General features: G+C 36.3%; 1 protein-coding gene across 1 annotated transcript in view; it reads left to right on the forward strand.

Moving 5' to 3' along the window:
* The window catches only part of syne2b (spectrin repeat containing, nuclear envelope 2b), a 120046-nt gene that overhangs the window by 51387 nt on the left and 49708 nt on the right, over positions 1-18951 (forward strand). Inside the window, exons 67-80 of the mRNA XM_073834594.1 lie at positions 3848-4003; positions 4580-4720; positions 6090-6272; positions 6438-6575; positions 6710-6895; positions 7846-7950; positions 8049-8201; positions 8274-8390; positions 8465-8611; positions 9915-10019; positions 11520-11591; positions 11823-11987; positions 13610-14041; positions 16388-16576. Of these exons, the coding sequence (XP_073690695.1) occupies positions 3848-4003; positions 4580-4720; positions 6090-6272; positions 6438-6575; positions 6710-6895; positions 7846-7950; positions 8049-8201; positions 8274-8390; positions 8465-8611; positions 9915-10019; positions 11520-11591; positions 11823-11987; positions 13610-14041; positions 16388-16576 (2289 nt within the window). The remainder of the gene's footprint in view (positions 1-3847; positions 4004-4579; positions 4721-6089; positions 6273-6437; positions 6576-6709; positions 6896-7845; positions 7951-8048; positions 8202-8273; positions 8391-8464; positions 8612-9914; positions 10020-11519; positions 11592-11822; positions 11988-13609; positions 14042-16387; positions 16577-18951) is intronic.

The following is an 18951-nucleotide window of genomic DNA, read 5'->3' on the forward strand; positions in this document are numbered from 1 at the left end:
AAATAAAACACATGCTTATTTGATAACTCTTTTATTTCCTGTTTGGTTTTAAGTATATGCTTTATTTTTTTAGGATTAACTGTTTTTTTCTAAAACATTGTTAGATGACAGTGTTACTTGTCATAGCTATGCAAAGATTTGATTTCCAAAGCAGTATCATAGCTATTAAACTATATCTTATGATTTTAAATCTGCATTTAACCTCATGATTATCTCAAAGTAAAAAGCAGTGCTAAACTCTGATTTTGTGATGGCTGCGCTTTAAAATTAAATTATGATAATCTTAATTATGATTCAAGTGATGAAGGATTTTGAAAGTGTTGAGTGCTACAGTTAGGTTAACCCTGCATGCTTTAAATGTTTCAAAATGTTTAACAGTTAAAAATATTCATTAGACTTTTAGAAAAGTAATCAAATGTAATCAGTTATATTACTTTAATTCACAGTATTGAAATAGTTACACTACTAAGTACATTTTAAATAGGGTAACGTGTAATCTGTAACCTTTTACATTTTCAAAGTAACCTTCCCAACACCGTGTATGAATAATACCTTTCACACATGAATAATTACTCCACCTTTGTTGGTGAAAAACTTGCTGACACAACTAACTTGGCAACATTTTTTAGTAGGCATGAAAAATCATCTACTTTCAAAACAGTGTAGCTTTTTTAATTGTGGTGTAGCAGCAATGGTTCCTGTGTCAATTTTTATTGTTTTTGTGCCAGATAAAAAAATTTGGTATTTTTTGTAGTGCAGATAGTTTTTTGAATAGACTGACATATTTAGTATGCCCAAGAACAAATCACAAAATGTATACAAAAGTGCAGTTATATACCAAAATGATATGATATTTAGGTTTTATTGTTTAGTATTGGTTGTCCCAACCAGGCTCTTTTAAATAACAAGCAATTTGTATAAATGAAAACCAAGAAATCAACCAAATATCCTGTTGTTTAAAGCTTACCATGACTGTCGCTGGTTAAGACAAGCTTATATTTACTAGGGCTGTCCCCGAATAGTCGAAGATTCGATGCATCGATATGCGGAGCCTGATTCGACCACCGATCTCACAGTCGAATCTTCGCGGGTGAAACGAGCATCATACCATTTTGGCAATATGGGGGTGCTCAATGTCTAATTGCACACAGAACTACTGGTTTTGTACGGTTATATTACGTTATATACAGCCTTTGATTATGATAATGCAGTAAAAACAAAAGTGAAAAGAAAGAAGCGTTCAATAAATATTTTTAATGTGTTTGTGAATAAATCTAACCACCCCTGTGACAGATTTAATTTTCACTTGCCCTGATCCATGATGAGATGCGGACCATCTTGACGGCAGGGATTAGGCGGCGATCACACCGAACGCGTTTTTGCAATTGGAGGCGCCTCTTTTGAATGATTTTCTTGGCAGTGAGCGTTCTGCGCTCTGTTTATGCGCCCTCCGCGCCTCGCGTTTTTGTAGGAGCGCTCCGAGCGCCTGAAGTTGAAAAAAAAAAATCAACTCTGAGCGGAAAAACGCCCAACGTCATTCGCGTTCCATTGTCCAATCAAATGAATGGAGAGGCGGGCCTTCTGTTGTGATGGTGAAAGTTTACCGTTGCTTCAAAAGTCCGGAGAGACTGCAAGAAATGGAGGAGAAACCTTTGGTGTCTATCGTGGGTAACCAGGAGCTGTATTATTTAGGGGTTCTGCTAATATGACAGTTTACTTAACAGCAAAAAACTAAGATTTTAGAGCGTTCGCGCTATAATCCTTTGATTTGACTGACAGGACAGCTGTTTCGGTCGTTGCTTAGCAAAAAAGGCAGTGCTGTGCGCCTCGCGTTTTTAGAACTAAAAGACGCATTCTGTGTTTTTATTTAAACCTAAATAAGTTCGTCTGTCAGTTGGCAGGCAGTTTTGGTCGCTTTATTAAAAGTTGTTGCTGTGTGCAGTGTGTAAAATAAAATAAAAACTGTTTTACCCTCCTGCTGACTATAGTGTCGTGCCCCTCCCAACCCATTCACACACACACATAAGCCTAGATGATTCGACTATCGGTCGACTATAGAAAGATTCGAAAATTCTGATTCGACTATGAAAATTCATAGTCGGGGACAGCCCTAATATTTACTGGCGCTTTATGTCTAGTTAGAACACTGTGTGAGGGAGAGAGTGACTGTTTGTTGTGCTGAATAGTCTGTTCCATCCAATCAGTTCAAAAACACACACTTTTAAAGATTCAAAGACTTTCAAACAGTTATTCTCTCTCAAACACACACACACTGCTGTAGATTCTGCTGTTTTTCTCTCTCATTATCTCTTTACCACACACACACACACACACACACACACACACACACACACACACACACACACACACACACACAGATGAGAGGGCTCTGTGTTAGCATTCTGGTTAAATAGCTGAGTCATGTCCAACATTCCCACACAATTTCTTTTCACTGTTTCAGATACACACACACTCTTTCTCTCGTTTTCTCTTTCACTCTGACAAGCACACACTTGTGAATCAGTACCTTCTGAACACACACACCTGTAAGTGGATCCTCCAGGTTTGATCTCAAAGCCAGTAATGATGTCAGCTAATGCCCTCTCTGTCTTTTTCTCACACACAAAATCTCCCTCTCAGCTCACTATTCTTGAATGTATCCCATGTTATACTGCCAATGCAATGCAAATGCAATAAATCAGATTGTGTAGAAATGAGCATAAAATATTATGAAGAACAGCAGAAGTCATACCTGTTAATAAAACACAAAACAGCTGGCAAATGGAGTAATCTGAATGGATAACCTTTTTCTCTAATGCACGGTCCTTTCTGACTCTGAGTCCCTCTGGGATTTTGGTAATTTTGGGATCTTGTTTATTCAGCGTTTCTTCCCGTCTTAAATGGCTCATTATAATATAAATAGGGGGTAGAAGCTTTATCTCACCAACTGGAGAGGTGAAAAGGGCTGAGAGAGATAGAAAGAGCTATTTGAGTGAATTGTTCTGGTTCGGTTACCGTAAAGCTTGAGGGACTAAGAGCAGCATAAGTGACTAGGTCACCCAGCAAGACCAGTGCTATATGAAAGACAATATCACATTCTGCATCATTTCTATCTGCATTCCAGTGTTCCCATAATTGTAAGTGTTTTCTTTATTTGACCTTTTTTGATATTTTGTATACAGTGGAATCTCAATTTTTACTAAAGTAAAACATGGTAAAATATCTGATATTTGTCACGATGTAGAAAAATATAGAAGAGTTTGAAGGGAAAGTTATAGGTGCTGTTTTTATGCCTGCATCTAATAACTTACAATTGTTTGAATACAACTCTTATGATTATCATGTTTACGATTTTCTTACTATTCATTTTGATAGTTTTGTTTTACAAGTAGACATGTCTAAGTATAATTGCCCTGATAACTTAAAATGCTTTATTTTTGTATTGTACTGTATAATTAGTACTGGTAGTCAGATAAACATTTCTAAGAACTTGGCTCTTGTTTGAAATTGGATTTTTCGTTCGTATTTGCTAAGGCCATCATGAAATATGATTATATTTTGACCACAGGAACAACTTCACATTTCAGATGTTTTATCTGTTTCTCTATACTCACTTTGCGACTGCCCTCAATGACTGCTTGTGTGATTTGGGGAAATAGACTAATTTAGTTACCTTTGCTGATCTTGTTTATGGCGCTTCGGTGAGCTTTGGTTTGGAAAAAAAACTCTTGTACCAAGATGTACAAATTAAATGGATAAAATGGAAAATAGTTATTTGTGCACTACATAGATGTACTCTTTACTAATATAGCCTAATTGATGAGTAATGTCGCTTTTTGCTAAACAGGAGGTTCACTCACAGCTGTGTACCCAGAAGGCCGTTCTGCAGCGTATTTCGGAAAGCTTGAAGATGATGTACTCTGACAAAAACACGTCAATTCCAGAAGAAATAGAAGGACTATTACAGGAAGTCTCACAGTCATTACAGGAAGTGGAGGAACAGGTTTGATGCATTCTTTAGATTTTGTTTCAGCACCCAGATTTTACATTCATCAAAATATACCTTTTTGAGTTGCCTAAAAGTTTTTTCTTATTTCAATATTGACATCTGGCAAATGTTTGTGAGCCAGAATATAAAATACTCTTGTCATTACGTAAGTCAAATACAACTAAATGTGCTTCACACACACCTTGTGAACATCACACTCACTGCTGTTTCATCTCATCTTTAATGAATTAAGAAAGGAGAACATCTCACTCTAGAACGGGTAGATCCCTACTCAACACACACAACCATTCACAGGTGTAAGAGGTGTTGCATCATCAACACACACACACACACACACACACACACACACACACACACACACACACAAACACACACGTCAGAGTAGTTAGATAAGCCATGTGGGTTGTTAATTAAGGTCTGGACCTCATGCAGTTCTGGTTACTAGAGTTTTGTCTCTTTGACACTCAGTGTGTCCATTTGTTTTGTGTTTTTTAAATATGATAATAGAAATTTTGTTGATTTTAATTGACATTTGTCTGTTTTATTTCCATTTTACTCGCTCACTCACAGGTGAAGACAGCTGTGGAGAAAAGTGGCCCACTTCACAGGTTGGGTGCTAAAGTCTCAGAGATTAAAGCAGGTCTGGGATCAGTTCAAAGCTGGTTAGAGCAGAAGAGCCTGAACTTCACTGAAGCTGAGAGCACACAGAAGGTCAGACATAAGTTTAGCTCTGTGTAAGATCTGTTTCACACATTTTGTATTAGAAAAGTTGAGTATACAGTTGAGGTCATAAGTTTTCATACAGCATGCAGAATCTGCAAAATGTTAATTATTTTACCAAAATAAGAGGGGTCATACAAAATGCCGAAACTAAATGTTATTTTTTTATTTAGTACTGACCTGAATAAGATAATTCACATAAAAGACATTTACATATAGTCCACCAGAGAAAATAATAGTTGATTTTATAAAAAATGACCCCATTCAAACGTTCACATACACTTGATTCTTAATACCATGTTGTTACCTGAATGATCCAGAGCTGTGTATGATTCCCAGAAGACAAAATAAGTTCAATTTACCCCGATCTTCAAATTCAAAAAGTTTTCACCCCCTGGCTTTTAATGCATTGTGTTTCCCTCTGGAGCATCAGTGAGCCTTGAACCTTGTGTAATAGATGCATGTGAGTCCCTCAGTTGTCCTCAGTGTGAAAAGATGGATCTCGAAATCACAAGAGACTCTTGAACAACTGTCACTAAACAAAAAAAATCACAGCTGTGGATCATTTAGGTAACAACACAGTATTAAGAATCAAGCGTATGAAAACTTTTGAACGGGGTCATTTTTATAAATTCAACTATTAGTTTCTCTGGACTATATGTAAATGTCTTTTATGTGAAATATCTTATTCAGGTCAGTACTATAAAAAAATAACATGCATTTCGTTTGATCCCTCGTATGATTCTGCGGGGTGTATGTCAACTTTTGACCTCAACTGTATTCATATCTGTGCCCATATAACAGGTTACAGCGTAGGAGACATAATGCTCCAAGTCAGTGCAGGGCCTATTTTTGAGTCACACTTTATTTTAAGGTCCAATTCTCACTAATAACAAACTATTAACTATGACGTTTGCCTCAATAAACTCCTAATTTGCTGCTTATTAATCATTAGTTAGGTAGTTGTTAAGTTTAGGTATTGGGTAGGATTTGGAATGTAGAATATTGTCATGCAGAATATGTGCTTTATAAGTCCTAATAAACAGCCAAAATGTTAATAATAGGCATGCTAATAAGCAACTAGTTAATAGTGAGAATTTGACCCTAAAGTGTTACCAAATACTCAATATGATAATCCATACAAATTTATTTTTTAATATATAGAGTATGTACTGTAAGTCTGAATCTCAAAATAAACCTGCCTTTGTTTATACCCTGTAGGTGCAAGTTCTGTGAAACAGTGTTTAAGTGTTTTTACATACAATTTTGTTTTAAATTTGTTCTTTTACACTACTATGAAGTCTAGACACAAATTTAAAAAGCTATGCAAGATTTGTTATGTTTTATTGTTCCTTTGCAGCGAGTGTGGGATGAGTTGGACAGTTTACACACTCGTCTGACGGCAGTCGAGGTGGAGCTACAGGATGTGAGTGAAATGCATCCGGAAGAGACCCGTCTTTTACAGGACAACCTGGCCAACACTCAGCAGACCCACACACGCCTCACCAAACAGGCCGAACAGAGGACCACCTTCCTCAGCAAGGTCACCTGCTCAGACTCCCATGATGCTTTGCAGCACTCGGATAAAAATGAGTGGAATAGTAACTAAAATTGAGCAAAGAAGTTAAACATGATAGAGTCGAATGAAAGTTTATGAAGAAAAGTTGACTTCAGCATGTGTGTTATCTAAACTTTTTTCTCCGTGTAGGTCCGTGGCTGGCTGCAGGAGCATGAGGAGATGGTAAAGGGGTCACAGAGCTGGATCACAGAGGCTCAGTCTTGGCTTACTACACCCTGCACATACACCACTGCCAGATGCCTGGACAGTCATGTGAATGCACTGCAGGTATTATTCTCAGAAACGTCATTATCATAGCTGACAGCTGAAGAAACCTGCATCATCCCACTGTGGAGTGTGATCTTTATGTATTAGGTTATACATGCATAATAATAATCTACGTGTGTGTGTGTGTGGTTTAGATGGTTCTGGATGATTCTGCTCAGATGAGACGGACTCTGCAGGGTTTCGGCAGTGTGCTGACAGAGATGGGAAGTGCGTTTGATGTTAGTCCATTAGAGGAACAGCTCTCAAATGCTGATCGGCGTGTGGCAGACATGCAGCACAACCTGCTGGGACCCCTATCTCAGCTGGAGCATGCAGCAGCAGTAAGCACATCGGCGTCTAATAAGATAAATGAAGATATATTATAGACTTTTATTGTTTTTAAATAAAGCTTGTAATAATTACGATTATTATGAGTATATAAAGTGGTGGCCAAAATAATTTAAAATGGTTGCAAGTCAGTTATTTCTATCTTTTGCTGTAGTGTGTCAGTTGGAAATATTTTACTGTTTACTTTTCCAAACATTAATTTTGCCATTAATTGTAATAATCCAGCAAGATTTTTGTTTGCACAAGGAGTCTGACAACTCCTAAATCTGAAGAACTGTGGCAACGTCTCCATGATGCTTCAAGAAACCTACCTGCAAAGCTACAGTACTGTTTAAAGGTTTAGGCACTTGTGTAAAGATGCTGTGAAAAAATAATGTCATAAATAGATTTTCTTTATCAGTTAACTTCTATTAACTAAATTAAAGCAACATTTGATGTGGCCATCCTTTGCGTTTAAAGCAGCTTTTGCCCTTGGTGCACTTGTGCATAGTTTTTCAGGTTGCTTTGCAGGTAGGTTTCTTGGAGACATTGCCACAGTTCCTCTGGATTTAGTCTGTCTCAGTTTGTTTAATGTCATTCCAGACAGACTGGATAATGATGAGATCAGATCTCTGTGTGGAGCACTGGCTGTTGTCAGACTCCTTGTGCAAACAAAAATCTCACTGGATTATTATAATCAATGGCAAAATTAATGTTTGAAAATGTAAGATTATATTTCCTACTAACAGACTACAGCAAAATTTAGGAATAACTGACTTAAATCCAATTTTTAGCTGGTGAAAATACTAGCCCGCCACTAATCTAATATTACCAGAGGGAGGTTTTTGTCAGATTTATTTAACTTTTACTGTTCATTTTGCCCCGAACTATAGTTGAGTGTATAAAAATGCAGTGCTATGTTATCTATAAATGTGAACTTCATCTGTTCATGTGTGTTTCTAAGGAAGTGGATGCCATTGAGACAGAGGTGAAAGTCATGGAGAAAGATGTGGCCAAAATCAAATCTACTCTGACCACCAAAGAAGACATCACTCAGGATTGTCTAAAGGTAAAGAATATTGCTTTGTATTTAAACATTTGGATAAGACTAAAATGCAGTTACTATCAAGCACCTGATTCCTGTGGGTGTTTAATGTGTGTTTGCAGGCAACAGAAGACAGGATTGACTTAATGAAAAGAACAGTCGCTGAGATTCAGAACTGTAAGGATGGGTTGTGTCTTCCTGACAAAGCTGAAAACACACTCTTAGTGTTCAAAAAAGCAGAACTACTACAGCAACAGCTGCTGGAACTTGAACAGGTATGCATATATACTATAAGCACACATAACAAACACAGTTCACATAATGCTCAGTATTATTTGTCTTCTCAGCTGGCACAAGAATACTCCATTGAGGTACAGGAGACATCTGTCCCACCTCTCTGTGTCACACCCCTTACTGTCCCACACCTCAGTGTCCCGCCCACAATCACTGAGGAAGAGACGCAGGTTGGACAAAGTATTATGTTAGAATTGAATGATCCAGAGGCAATGATTGCATACTGATTATAACCTGTGTGCAGGAGAGTGGTCACATTCAGATTGTGCACGTAGAGGAGGATGTCTTGAAAAAGTCAGGAGCAACACTGATGACAGTGGCGCAATCCACACCAGAGCAGAGACTCAGCTGGATCTCTGGGAGAAGCAGCCATACCCTCACAGAAACACAGGTATGAGAATTTAGAAGTAAGGTATATATAAAAGGTACAGTATGTAATCATGGCTAAATGGCTTTTGTTGGGCAAAGCATGCATAGTTCACTATTGCTTTTATAATACAGTTACTTCAAAATAAAAATGTATACAAAACAACAAAATAGACTGGACATAATCATTTTATAAAGCTTATGTTTAAGTATCTTTAACATATGGTAAGAAACACTAATACTGAAAATAATTATATTCTTGAAGTTTTTGTACAATAATCTACTTTTTAAACTATTTTAAATAGTTTATTCCAATGCATATAAATCATTTAAGCAAAAATACAGTAAAACGAAAAAAAGTAATATTGTGAAATATTATTACAGTTTGAAATAACCTTATTTCAATGTATTTAAAAATTCATAAAATTGAATCATTCTTCATAAATAATTTTAATATGCTGATTTGGTGCTCAAGAAACATGTCCTATTATTAATATTGAATATGGTTATGCTACATAATGTTTTTTTGGAAATCGTGATACTTTTTTCAGGATTCTTTGATAAATAAAAAGTAATAAAGAACAGTGTTTGGTTTTGTAAATGTTTATATTGTCACATTTGGTCAATTCTTAAAACCTTCTGAACCTAAACCTTTGAACAGTAGTGTGACCGATTATAATTTAGATAAAATGTAATTTGTGTATACTTTTAGAGCAGACAACCCTAGTAAAATATTTAAAATACATTTATTTCATGCTAAGCTTAGTTCAAATCTATTAACATATTTACTGACATATAGCTCAAGTCTGATATAAAACTTATAATTAAACTTAGTTTGGAGTACTTTTTAATATTAAGTCTAAAATGTGTTTTAATGTCACCTTTAACACAATCAGACGTGCAATATTTTTTAATATATTTAGTTTTCACTATAGACAAATTTGTCTCCATAATGGTTCATATTCTTAAACAAGAACTAAAATACCAATCTTTAGCATTTCTGATGCAGCCAAATTCAAAAGCTGGAGTTCTGCTGGCTTGATTTTATTAACCTAGTTTTGCCATGTTACACTGTTCAAACTTTCCCCTTAGTTAGTAATCCTGGGTAATCACTTCTGATTTTTCACACTGTACAACTGTAAACCCCTTCTTAATTGCATATTTGTGAGGTTAATATCATCAAGTGCAGCACATGACATGTCTGCTATCTGTCTATCTGTGAAAACATCTTCTCCTGCACTCCAGTTGACGCTATTTGTGTCTCTGTGGTTGCATGGCTGTGTTTGTGCTGGCTGCTGTGCATGTGTGTCTCTGATGTGATGGGACAGCAGGAGTCAGAGGAAGAGGACGAGCTCTATGAGGAATCTGAAGATGGAGAGGAAGATGCTTCTAATGAAGACGAAGTCGATTGCGTAAAACATGAGGATGAGGAAGCAAGAGAAAAGTCACCCACCTTTCAGAATTCTGAGGCTTCCTCCAGCGTGACCGTGGAGGTAATGCAGAGGGGTCAGACTTCATCCCTGGGCAACCTCCTGTTTCCTCAGTCATGTTTTCTACATGCTTACTTTTTCCATCACATGGTTCATAGTTTTCTAACTTTTGTCTTAACTCTGTGCTTCCTAGATTGTTCATCCTGTTCTTTTCTTTACTATATTTATCATCATCATCCTCATCTTCACCAAGTTCTTGTTTCTTCCTCTTCCAGATTCTGCTTCATTACATTTCAGTTTTGTTTTTTCCCTTTAGTTTAATATAAAGATTATTCAGATTTGACCTTTTCTGAACAGTGCCGTTTGATTAGATGAGAACATGCATGTTATTCCTCATCCTCTAGGGGGCAGTATGACTGCATTCTTTCATTGAGTCTGCATTTACTGTCTTTCAGATACTCCTTGTACTTGAGAATCACAAGTGCTGTGATCTCCATTTGCAAATGTGGCACGTGATGAATAATTTTAAACATTATGCAAATCTAATTTATATCTGTCTAAAATGTATGTATATTTACAGAGATTGTTTAAATGTCCATTTAAAAAAATAGACATTTGCTAAATCATGAGTGATGGATAATCACATGATTATCTCATGCATAAGAGGTTTTCATAGACACAATGTGGAGAACTCTTATCCATGGACAAATCATTACAATGCACAATATATTGTGCTTTATACATTTATTTTGTAAACTCTTTAGTTTGAGACTAGACTTAAAGCAGAAGTTTACTTTCAGAATTAAAATTTACTGATAATGTACTCACCCCCATGTCATCCAAGATGTTCATGTCTTTCTTTATTCAGGCGCAAAGAATTTTTTGAAGTTTTTTGAAGAAAACATTTCTACATTTAATGGACTTGAATAGTGGCCAGCGGGTTGAAGGTCCAAATTTCAATTTTAATGCAGCTTCAAAGTTCTCTACGCAGTCTAATCGAAGAATGAGGGTCTTATCTAGCAAAACAATTGTTTTCTTAAAAATATTCATGTTGGAAAGGTCAACTTGCAGTTAATTCTTTGTCTGTGTACTCTGGTTCGAAAAAGTAGGATAGGGCGAAAAAACTCGTCTGATATCATTGTTTTACCTTTTTTTGTAAAGGCCGTTTGACTTTATTTGCACATTCGCTTTGTAAATACTGTGTCGGTAATTCCACCTACATCACGCGTGCATGATTGCTTAATGCATGAGGTCAAGTTTGGTTAAAAAGTATACATTTATGTGTTTTCTTAGAAAATGGCAGAGCGTTTTGCTAGATATGATCCTTATTCCTCGGCTGGCATCGTGTAGAGCCCTTTGAAGCTGCACTGAAACTGTGGCAATATGGAAAGTTCTAAAATGTTGTCCTCAAAAACCTTTATTTCTTTTCGACTGAAGAAAGAAAGACATAAACATATGTCGCTTTGTATTTGGGTAACCAATCATTAATGTTTTTTTGTGCAGGACACTGTTTCTACAGACGTGGGTTCTTCTACAGAACAGATTTTGGAGCAAGCAGAAGCAACAGACTCAAAGGTAATGATAGGCCTCTGCAAAAATGACCATTTTTAATTTGATCATATTAATGTGTATGTGTAATATGTTGAGGGGCAAAATCCTTGTTGCCTTGCAAGATCTGAAGAAAAATCTAATTTGTGTTCTGTAAAAAGTGTTAAGTGGCCACTTTAAACTCGACCACTAAAAGCGTTTTTTAACAAATATCATATAAGAGAATGTGAAGTAACCTCTTTTTCCCTGTGTTTGCAGGTAGAAGTAGATACATCTGTGGCCTCAGGAACAGGTGTGTCCGAAGCTTTATCTGAAGCAGATGCCACAGTGGAAAGCCAGTCTCTCCCTGCAGACATGGTAACCAATACGTCCTCTGTTACAGAGAACTCCACGTCCTCTTCCAGAGGCCAGCAGAGGTGTTTGGTCTCCTAGTTGTAGTTCTCTCCCTACAGAACCTCCTTGTCTTAACTCCCACCTCTACAACCCCTAGATGTAGACGTTTCTAGAGCTAGAGCTCTCTTCCCAGTGCATTTACATGGCAGATGTGTAAAAATAACGACTTCTGAGGAGAGAATCTCTTCAGATAGTTCAGAATTGGGCTCAGAAGAACAAACAAGTATAAAATAAAGCTAAACAGTTTTATATAAATCAAGCAAATCAATGTATGACAGGGCTTTAAGCAACTTCTTGGGGAGTGTCTATGCTATTTTGTAGATCAAGAGAGAGAACATTCTTATACCAAAGAGCATTATGAAATTATGTCTATTTCTATAATATCAGTGTTTACATGTTACACCGTGTCTACACCAGATGTGTGCGGTGTTGCACAAATAAAAGCGGATCTCATTATAATCGACTAGAATATAAAGATGCTTTCACACTTACAGTTGCTCAACTGAATTTTGCTAAATAAACTATTCTGCCAGCTTGCAAACAAACCAGCCCTAAATGATTGCTTTCTAAATAGTGTTTTATTCATCTGTTTCTAATATTGAAGTACAGTGTTATGGAAAAATGGCTAAATAGACACTGCCAGAATGAGCACCTCACTGTGGACCTATTTGCTCGTTTACAATGTTATAATTCTCCACACAGATGTTACTGCCAAACCAAGAGGCTTGCTATTGGCCGGTGTTACGAATTGTTAAATTCACCAAATCTGAACTTGATAAGGAAATAAGGACATTTCTTTCTGCCACCAAAGGTCCATCAGGCAATTCTTCACTATGCCAATTTTAAGCAGAAATTTCACCTACAAAATTTTTCAGAGCAACGATCAAAATAACTGCACCTAAATGCTTTAAAACCACTATTTTTTATGCTGCGCAGTTACCCCGCCAGTTTCCATCTGATATAAAATTATTTTCTTTACAAATATCATTATACACTACCAGTCAAAATTTTGAACACACCTACTTTTCGTTAGTACTATTTTCCACATTTAAGTGTAATTATTGCATTATATGTCTTGATTTTTGTTCAGCAGGAAAATCTGTGTATTTTTCCATTGCATGGTATCTTCTCCTTGACTTTTAGTTACTAAATACAATACTATGATAACAAAAAGATTTGAAAATCTTTTATATGGCATGTATGGTTTTGTATAGCAGTGTTTTTTCAAGCTATGAAAGGTTTGTCAAACAGATTTGTTTCGTGGAGTGAAACAAATGTAACGTGAAGATTAAAAATCTGCTAATCGATGGCTGCTCAGTCTGCACAGTAATGTCTAAGTGCATGTGTATTATGATTAATTTATTGTTTTTCATGATCGATTGTTGTTTACATGATACATTCTTTAGAAGTAAGCTTTTTCCTTCTTAAGAATATTAGACGAATAGCAGGATATGATTTATGTTATTTATGTTTAGTATTTTGTCTTTTTGTGCCATGTAAACGCACTGACTCTTATACACACCTGTGCACGTTCACCTGGTCTCTCCCTCCCATACCTCCTGTGTGATCACCGTCATTCAAGTCTGAAAACAAATAAATTCCAACAAAAAATTCACACTTCGCTCGTCTCTCTCTTTCTCTGTCTGTGTCAGGAGCAGGGTGCATGGAGGGGGGAACAGACGCCACACACCAATCACACACTCACACTGACACACATCACACTCATAGACAACACAAAAAATCATTCAGAGTCACAAGCCCCATCTACAGAAACACAAGACTCATCTAAGGTCATGGCCTCTGATAAAGAGCTGGGTGATTCCACAAGTGAAAAACTTGTGGTAGTTTCAGAAATATATTCTGCACTCAGTCAACAGGCTCGCTTAGAGAAAAACCCCTTTGTGCCTCAGAGCCTGAGCTCCACAAAACCCACCAATACAGCATCAGCCAAACCACCAGAGCACCATTTATGCACTCCATCAAATGCACAAGACCATAGTTTAGACAGCAGAAGCACACATGACACACACACAACAATTACAGTCAAGCCTTGCCTGGAGAAGACAGAGCCAGTGGCATCTTTGGTAAGCACAGATGTTGTTAGTGAATCTTACCCCACTGACTCACACCTTGCACATCAACTCACTCACCTGCTGACTTCAAACTCTAGTAAATCTGAGTGTGTTGCATTTTACCTGCACATTTCTCTTTGCATATCCAAAGGAGAAATATTTATTTCTGTGTCTTACACTAGAATAGCTTATGCAGTGCTATTCTTGCAGTCTGTGATTTCAAAGATTGGATTCAGTAACAGGAATTTACCTTTGCATTAATTATTAATTGTTGATTAATAATAAATAACAGCTTGACGTGTACTATGATTAATCTTATTAATATTTAGTATTATTACTATTGCTGTCTGTCAGTGTTGGAGTAAAATATTACAAGTAACGCAAGTTACGTAATCGGATTACTTTTTCCAAGTAACTAGTAAAGTAACGCATTACTTTTAAATTTACATTGAATATTAAAGTTACTTTTTCAAATAAATTTAATAAAAGGGTCCTTACAGTTGCCAGTGTTGGAGTAATGCATTACAAGTAATCTGAGTTATGTAATCAGATTACTTTTTTAAGTAACTAGTAAAGTAACGCATTACTTTTAAGTTTGCATTGAATATTAGTTTAATTTTTAAATAAATGAAAGGACCCTTACAGTTGCTGAAAATTTAACTTTTGGGTTTTTATTATTAAAAACAAATGAGCAAGCCCAGCCCACTTTACAAAAAGTAACGCAAAAGTAACATAATAAATTACTTTCCATAAAAAGTAACTCAATTAGTTACTTTTTTTATGTAGCAACTCAATATTGTAATGCATTACTTTTAAAAGTAACTTTTCCCAACACTGCTATCTGTTAAACAAACTCTGCACAAAGTCAGGAATCCACCCATATGCAGAAAATATGTAAAATTAAAGGCTAATGTCTACTTATGTTTTGTTTTTTATCAAAATGTCAGAATTTAGTTCATTTAGGATATCTTACTTATCATTACACACTGTAAAAAGTTTTCACCAGTTTCAACTTAAAAACGTAAGTTTAGCAGCTGCCTTAAAATGTTAAGTTAAATCAACTTAAGTCATTTAAGCTCACAAGTTAAATCAACTAATTTTGATTGTAATAAGTTAAAATGACTTGTAGTTTTACGCTGATTTAACTTAAAAACTTAAGGCAGCTGCTGAACTTTGGTTTTTAAGTTGAATCTGGTGAAAACTTTTTACAGTGCAGTAGAGCAGTGAGGCTGTGCCTTTAATACTTATGTAAATGCCCTCTTTGCATATTAAATGAGCTGAAGTTAAAAATAAACATCATTATCATTAGTCCTTCTGGTGTTTCCAGTAGAAATCCTACTTCCTCATTAGCTTACCCCTTCTGAACACAGAATAAACGTAAGTAGGGGCAGTCAAGTGTTGAAATATGTCTGTCTGACGTCAAAAAGTTAGTCATTTTGCATATTTGCAAAATGCAAAATTTAACTGGACTGGGAAGGAAGTTTGGATTTTTGAAAACATGTATTCATAGTGCAAAAAATCAAGAAAAGAGTTCATAACCACCAGAGACATTGAGGGGGAAACGTTTCCAATATTCAGATTTGAGGTTCACCATTTGAGGTTACGGTGGTTGATTCTCAAATTATTATATTCAGTCCCGTCTAATCTGTGTGGCTATATTTCTGATATATACAGGATGGAAGAAAAAAAAGTTAAATCTATGAATTGCAGTAATACCAAAAAGTTCTGTGACATCGGATAGGGACAAAATCATGGTTTTAAGGTAATAGAATTGTATGAAGTATGAAAAATAATCTAGGCCATTTGAGGCAGAGCAAGGCAAAAGTATAGTTCCTTCTTTAAGTGTGTGTGAGAGTGTTCCTGGTCACACAAGCTGCCCTCGAAAGTGACGACATTCCAGGAAATAGTTGTAGCCGCAGGTGGGTGGAGTAAACCAGGGGCAGACAGAGAGAGAGAGAGAGAGAGGCTAGATGACAAATGACTGGTATGAAAGCTGAGACAGTTTATTGAGACAGAGACTGCACCAAGGGGTAGAGAAACAAACAAAGGGTTAAACCGGTGGGAAACAGAAACTAAGAGAGAAAGAAAGCAGTGTGAGAGTGTGAAAGTTTGTTTGTCTCTGGATCAGAGGACACACCCAGTGTGTGTTGTTTGTGTGTGAGTTTGTGCTGCTGTGTACTCACTGTTTCTGCTGCAGTCAGCCAGAGCAGGTGTGCTCTCTCTCTCTCTCTCTCTCTCTCTCTCTCTCTCTCTCTCTTTCGTCTGTACATCTGTCTTTACCTTTACCCTGCCTCGTGATTTTCTTTTCTCTCCTTATGTACATCTGGCTCTGAGCTTCTGTTGTGTATGATTGTCCAGGCCGAAGGTGAAGCTGGGAGCTCAGGTGGATGGTTGACTGGTGACAGGCTGCTCCATGACTGCCGTGAGAGGGCTGAGCAACTGGAGGTGTGTCTGGAGAGAGCACAGGTCAGCCTTGAGGGGTCGAGACAGCAAGTACAGGACGCAGCAATGCAGCACTGCATTGAACAACAACTTCACAACTGCCAGGTGATCACACACACACACACACACACACACACACACACACATATATACCGGCATTTCAAAGGTCAAGGAAATGTTTTAATATTTGATTTATCTCTGCACTAATGAAAACTTCAGCCAAGGCACAAGACTCATTTAAATAATGAATGTACTAAAATGACTACAACCGAAATAAAAATAACTAAAAACTATATTGACTTAAAAATTAATTGACAAAACGCACGCACACATATACCCTCACCTTACTGTTGTTGCTGATGCTGACTCAGCAGGACAGGAAGTGCTCAGAGCTGAGATCTGTCACACATTGAGGCTGGTTATATTCTCAGCTCTGTTCAAAATGAAGTTGCTTTTAAACCTGCCATGATCATTACAGATCAATCTGACACTATCATGCTGTCTTCTTCTAATGTTTCTGTCTGTAAGAGGTCACTGAGTAAAACTTTAAAATAATCAAGTATATAATCAATAATAATTTTATATAATCAAGTCTGTCTTTTTTATTGTGCCTTGCTCTTTCATTGTCTGTCTGTTTCTGCAGTGTTTTACAACTGTGAACTCTTTTACTGCTCTGAGATCAAAGTATTTGCCGATGACAGTAATCACAGGTCACAAGCTCAGATCTCATGATGTGCATTTAAACACAATGGAGTCACTTTTGTCAAAATTTATTTGAAATATTATTAGAATTTTGGTTAGACTGAAAATGTATTATTTATTTAGAATAATATTTTCAGTGTACAAAAATACTTATCAGTGAGCAGATTAGATTAGTTTAGAGACTAGATAAGAGTAGATTAGTTTCAGTGATTACGCAAACCATTTTTTGGTCTTTTTTGATGATGGATAACTGCTTTAGCTCTTAATGCTAAATCACTGCAGTTAAATCTTTGAACCGAATCACTACAGTTAAATCCTTATAATTTGTGTTTATAAATATTGAAAATACAAATGTACAGTAAGTGAGTGGGCAGTACATCATATCTCAATGAACCAAATAATACAAGTCTGTTATTTACTTTTGGGGTGGAGTGAAGACATATCTGTGCTTGTTTTTTTCTTTCCTTTCTCTCTTTCAACCTATTTTATTCTCTTTTAAACACAAAAACATATTATACACATGACATGCATTAGCATGTCTTCAAAACCACAGAGCGCTGTATTTCAGATGCATGAGCATGTCAATGCGTCATGAATTTCAACTTCTCTTTTCTTAAGGAAACTGTCTCTGCACACATTTTTAGTCATTGAGCGCTCACTTTCATTTAGATTAAAGTTAAACGCAGAAAGCAAGCTGGCAATGAATATGTTTTCTACAGGTTCCTTATAAGTTTTCAATTTAAAATTAAATCATTTAGTTTGTTTCAGTGTGTCTTAAAGCTTAAAATCACAACAGGTATTTTCGCTCTGCTGATTTATTGAGCTTGGCATTGAACTTTCAGTTTTATTCGGTTGTTTGGAGGAGGTCATGTGTCTTATTAAAGCAGTTAGAGCTAATATTACTGATGTGGTTTGCTGTAAGTGAGGTTTACTAGCTTCCGCCAGTCATGCTAGCTAGACTTTGGCCATGCAAATTTACTTTGGATCCCAGAAGGAATGGGCAACAGGATGTGATGTGCACCATTTACTTTTTATATATAGACGTGGCTTCATTTTAAAGTGGTTGAACCAGATATGCAGTACACTCGCCTGTGTGTGTGTGTGTGTGTGTGTGTGTGTGTGTGTGTGTAACGTGACTCCTTCATCAAAGATTCAGAGATTCAGCTGAGCTCCAGCACACTGACCTGTTAAACTGTTAGAAATACCACTCAAACACACCAACAGCCATCTTATGGCGAAATCAGTCAGCTTGTCGGAAAATATATCTGACCATTTGTATACGTTTGGTTCTGGTCAAGGTGTTAAAGGAATAGTTCACCCAAACATGAAAATTTTGTGATTATTTACTCATGTAATTTGAAACCTATGAAAGTTTGTTTCTACAAGGGGATTACATTTCATATCACAATTCAAACTTTTTTCTCCATATTCTGATTTTCGATCTCTAAATTTAGGATTTTTTCAGAAAAAAAAAACAGAATTGCAAAATATAAATTGCGAAATGCAAACACATAATTCTGACTTTTTTCCTCAGAATTGCGAGTTTATATATACAGAATTGCCTGGAAAAAAAGTGTGATTTGTGACAAATATAAAAATTCCTAATAACCTTTTTATTTTTTATTCCATGGCTTAAACAGGCTTTTATAAATACCTGCTTAACTTATTCTCTACTGTGGAAACACAAAGATATTTTGGTACCAAACAGTTTTGATGACCATTGGCTTCTTTTCTTAAAGAAGCCTATAATGCTCCTTTTTACAATATGTAATATAAGT

This window comes from Garra rufa, chromosome 2 (genome assembly GCF_049309525.1).
Source record: "Garra rufa chromosome 2, GarRuf1.0, whole genome shotgun sequence".
In the NCBI taxonomy this organism is placed as follows: Eukaryota; Metazoa; Chordata; class Actinopteri; order Cypriniformes; family Cyprinidae; genus Garra; species Garra rufa.